This window comes from Scylla paramamosain, unplaced genomic scaffold (assembly GCF_035594125.1).
Source record: "Scylla paramamosain isolate STU-SP2022 unplaced genomic scaffold, ASM3559412v1 Contig52, whole genome shotgun sequence".
Classification (NCBI taxonomy): Eukaryota; Metazoa; Arthropoda; class Malacostraca; order Decapoda; family Portunidae; genus Scylla; species Scylla paramamosain.
Genome location: NW_026973717.1, coordinates 242,501 through 247,500, shown reverse-complemented (window position 1 = coordinate 247,500; position 5,000 = coordinate 242,501). Strand labels below are relative to the sequence as shown.

General features: G+C 38.1%; 1 protein-coding gene across 1 annotated transcript in view; it reads right to left on the bottom strand.

Moving 5' to 3' along the window:
- The window catches only part of LOC135098253 (uncharacterized), a 38,899-nt gene that overhangs the window by 2,856 nt on the left and 31,043 nt on the right, over nt 1–5,000 (bottom strand). Inside the window, exons 3-4 of the mRNA XM_064000519.1 lie at nt 3,290–3,453; nt 2,995–3,145 (exon numbers count right to left, since the gene is read on the bottom strand). Coding sequence (XP_063856589.1) covers nt 2,995–3,052 — 58 coding nt within the window. The 5' untranslated portion in view covers nt 3,053–3,145; nt 3,290–3,453. The remainder of the gene's footprint in view (nt 1–2,994; nt 3,146–3,289; nt 3,454–5,000) is intronic.

Here is a 5,000-nt window from a genome sequence, read left to right as displayed (position 1 = left end):
TCATCTTGCTCTTCTTTAATTCATTCCATAGTAAACTATCAGTAAGCTTGTGTTAATACAGGACTCACTATGTTGACATCTGTGTTCATTCACCAAAGCACTATGAAGATTTTCTAAAATAAATCCAAAACTTCTAGTGAATTCCATAAGAATAACAAAGAAAATTTTTCAGTAATTACTTACGAGTATGTGAAGATTTCCCTATCCCTGGATATTCTATGCAATGCTCATGGAGATATTTTAGTATCCCTTCCTTTTGCATTAGTCAGTTACCCTCTTTGTTGTTTCCAGGGAAAGCAAGGATTCTATTTCTGGGAGCATAGTAGTAGGTGTCACCGAAGTTGCTCATGACTAGCTTTTTATAGATCCCACACAAACACATCGATTTTAATTGTTTTCAAAATCTTTTAAATTTCAGAAGGCAGTCCTCGAGGAACAAGATGAAGCTTTTCAGATTGCCCTTAACATCAAGCTGGTGCATTTTGGAGCTTAACGAAAAATTTGGTTCTCCAGGGATGAAACCAGCTTAGAAACCAGATGAGGATGGAGAGGTCATCCAACTTCATTTCAATATACTAAAACAAGAGATGAGGAAATGTACTCCAGCTATGCCGGAGAAAGATGGAGAGAAGCTTCACTTATAGACACAAAAGGAGGTATAATCCTGAGGTATCTGTGGCACAAATTTTTGGAGAAATTCCAACTCTACGATACAAAAACTTTGTGAGTACAGTACCTACTTCTCTTCATTTGTTGTTTTTTTTAACACAGTTTACTTCAGCTTTGTTTTGATGCTGACCATTGATACATTTTGAATAAAGTACCAGTCACAATTTTTATTTTTTTGCAAATAATGATTTTTGAAATAATCATTCATATAATATTTTAGTGATTTTAATGACATGTACTAATAACATATTAACGTTTTCAGCTAGCAATTGAGGCTAAGTCATTGAATGTGGCTTCCCCAGGTGAAATGTGGGATAAATTACATGGATCCATCATTCACTTGATGAAATTTTCAAAACCAAGGTCTAAAAACTATCACCAGTTTCACAGCAGATATCTAGAAAATTTGGACAGCACTCTGAAAGGGCAAGAAAGGAAAGGTACAGGATAGAAGAGCAATAAGAGGCATAGGCTATGCATCTTATTCATGTGTTTTTACTGAAAATCACGCCTCTTATTTCACTTATAATTCACCTTATGACTACTGCATTATTTATGGTTTTGTGTATTATTCACAACATGGATTACTATTTGCTGTCCAGCTGATTCCATCGCTCCTCACAGAAGACGAGGAAACGCTGATGATGGATACCAATGAACTAAGTTTAATTTGTGTCTTTACTATATAATTAAGACGGAAAAAATGTCAAAATTTTGCTTCTACATTGTGGGAGAGACTTAAGGCCTCAAAATTTATATTTGAGTATTAATGACAGTTAATTATAATGGAAAGACAGACAGCAACAGCCATAATGGACCAAAAAAGTAGATTGTATGCATATTGTATATCTAACTACGTGATGAAAACAAGGATGGCACAGGTTAACAGTTAAATTTGACAACTATTCCTTAACTTTCTCCAGATGATCAAGTCTCCAACTCCCACTTTGGTGATGACGGCAAAGTCATTTCAAATCTTCATCAACGGGGAGAAAGTTCTCAACAACAACATAACAAAGTTCAGTGAAGCCTTAGAAGCGCTTTACTATTATTTTTTGGTATTTGCAATAGAGTACCCAAAAGAAATAAAAAACGCAATGTTTTTTAGAAAAAATAATATTTAAAGGAAGTACAAAGGTGCTGTCTACTGTAATGTCATGGGCCAAAAAAACTTGAACAGCTTAAATAAAGAGGTAAGCTATGCAGTGTTAAAAACGTGACCTGTTCTGTGTTAGTAGGGAGGCAACAACTGACGGGAAAAATGTGTCTTTAAGATTTTTTTTTTCCGAGCCGGCAAGCCTCAAAATCAGTTATTTGCAAAAGGCTTCAAGTATTTCATGTATATGGCCTGCCCTGCACACACTGACATCAGAACAGTGTAAGCCATCTTTATAAAACATTTAAAGCTAGGAGGAGTTATTGTATGGATATATTGGTTTACTTTGTATTCTGTAAATTTTCATGTAATATTTTAAGATGTATATAATAATGATTAGAGTCAGTATATGCCTGGGAGAACCATCAGGGATGGTGGTGGCGGGTGGGTCAAGACAATGTGCACCCTGGTTTATGCTCCCATTCATACCAAATTATATTTAGTAATTATTGTATGTACATAATTTATTGTGTGGAATGGTCATTATTCTGTAAATTTTTGTTATATTCTATGATGCATATGATTACATGTATAATTCAAATAATGAGAGGCACTGAATTCCCCCAGAATAATTTTTCATTTTTCTCATTAGGAAGGGTAAATTAAGTACACCAGAGGTAAATCAGCCTAAAATTTTACCTCACACAAAGGGTGAATAAGACAAACATTGGGAAAATCAGCATATGGTTTTACCTTAGAAAGTATAAATTATAGATTCCCAAAGGGTAACTAAGCACATCATATCACCTCATAAAACAGGTACATGAGTATATGATTTCACCAACAGAGGGGTAAATTGGTTACACATAGGGATAAAATTGTGCACGAGAGCAGGTTAAGTCGCTGCCCACATAAACGCAGCATCCAGCTTTGGATTGAAAAATGAGATAGAGAAAGTAGGAAGGAACAGAAAAGGGCCTACTGTCAGTTGCCTCAGACACCTGAGTTTATGTGAGGAAAAGAAGATGAGGTTTAGAAGAGGAGAGGTGGTGTTCTACAGATTGAAAATTACAATGTTAGTAAGCATGATAGAATAGTCTGACTTGGAGGAGAGATGGAGGAAAGATCAAAGAAGGTTCAAGCGGAAGGAGAAACGTGGAGGTAACTTGTGGAAGGAGATATGGAGGAAAGAAGAAACACTGGTGGAGAGAATAATTTAGTCAGCTTACCAGTAGTAGGGTCAGTAATGCTGGAATAGGTCATGGAATGGTTGACCTCAGATTTCATGTCATTGGTGGAGGCAGGGGCGGCCTCTAACCCCCTCCTCCTCCTCCTCCTCCTCCTCCAGGCTGCTCCTTCCTCCCTCCTCTTCTCTGTCTCCTGTGGGGGTAGAGATAATGATGGTGATTATAAGGACTAGGAGGAAGTAGAACAACATCAACAACAACAGCAATAACAACAACAACAACAACAACAACAACAACAACAACAACAACAACAACAACAACAACACTTATAACTTACCGTCTAAGGAAGAACAGTGTTGCCACAAACATTAGACACAAAATTAACCCAAACACCAGGCCAACATAGAGGCCAGTGTTGGTAGCAGTGGTAGTAGTAGCAGTAATAGTAGTAGTAGTAGTAGTAGAGGTCCAGGATAGTGTAGGTGCTGTCATTGTCCTGGCCTGAAAAGTAGTAGTAGTAGTAGTAGTAGTAGTAGTAGTAGTAATTGTTGTTGCAGTAGTAATATTGGTTGTTGTACTAGAAGCAAGAAGAAGAAAAGAATTTCCCCAGCATTAGGAGGAGGAGGAGGAGGAGGAGGAGGAGGAGGAGGAGGAGGAGGAGGAGGAGGAGGAGGAGGAGGAGGAGGAGGAGGAGGAGGAGGAGGAGGAGGAGAGAGAGAGAGAGAGAGAGAGAGAGAGAGAGAGAGAGAGAGAGAGAGAGAGAGAGAGAGAGAGAGAGAGAGAGAGAGAGAGAGAGAGAGAGAGAGAGAGAGAGAGATTAAGTACAATTGAGATACAACTACATAATACATTCAATTTTAAAGTACACACACACACACACACACACACACACACACACACACACACACACACACACACACGTTATAGCATTAAGACAGATGACTATCCACAATATCCTAACCTAACCTAACCTAACCTAACCTAACCTAACTGCCTCATAAATGTCTTATTTAATTGAAGTGACACAAGAATGGAAATTTTATAGGTGAGAAAAATTATAACTCATTAATATTCATACTTCTGTTTCCTGACTACCACCACCACCACCACCACCACCTTCCCTAACTCACCCACCCTGTTCCTAACTTTCTCACACCGTTCTTAACTCATTCAACCAGTTTGTAGAATTATTTTTTTCCTAACTTATCCCATTCCTAACTTGCATATCCCATTCCTAACTTACATATCCCATTCCTAACTTAAATATACCATTCCTAACTTGCATATTTCATTCCTAACTTACATATCCCATTCCTAAACTACATATCACATTCCTAACTTAAATATCCCATTCCTAATTTACATACCCCATTCCTAATTTATCCCATTCCTAACTTAAATGTCCCATTCCTAATTTATCCCATTCCTAACTTGCATGTCCTCTTCCTCTTACCCACTCTGTTCCTAACTTATATATTACATTGACTTTTCCACATTTATAGATTACCCATTTCATTCCACACCATTCCTAACTTATTTACTCCTCCCATTCTTAACTTAAATACACTCACCACTATATTTCTAACTTAATAATCCTTCTCATAAATTACCCATTCCATTCCTAACTTGCTTACAAATCCCTTTCCTAACCTACTTATTCACCTTAATCTTGCCTAACCTAACCTACTTCTAACTGACTTATCTATCCCATTCACAATTTATTTACTCAATCCATTCCTAACTTACCAATCCCTGTCATTCCTAACTTGCCCATACTCCTTAACCCTTTCCTTCCGGCAATCGTATATATACAATTGCAAAAATGCGTCCGCGGCGACGGCGGTCACACCCCTAATCAAGAATTTTTGCGCCCCAATTTTGAGGTCCAAGCGCGGTTTCTTGAGTGAGATGGTGTGAGTGGAAGCGTCTGGCACGTTTCCACATGTAGTGTTGTCACTAGCTCTGGAAATGTAGCGGTAACTAAGCTATTTTCCCGTTCTCCGGGCAACGCTTGGCAACCCCAGTGACCCGCCGGGTGGAAAGCACCA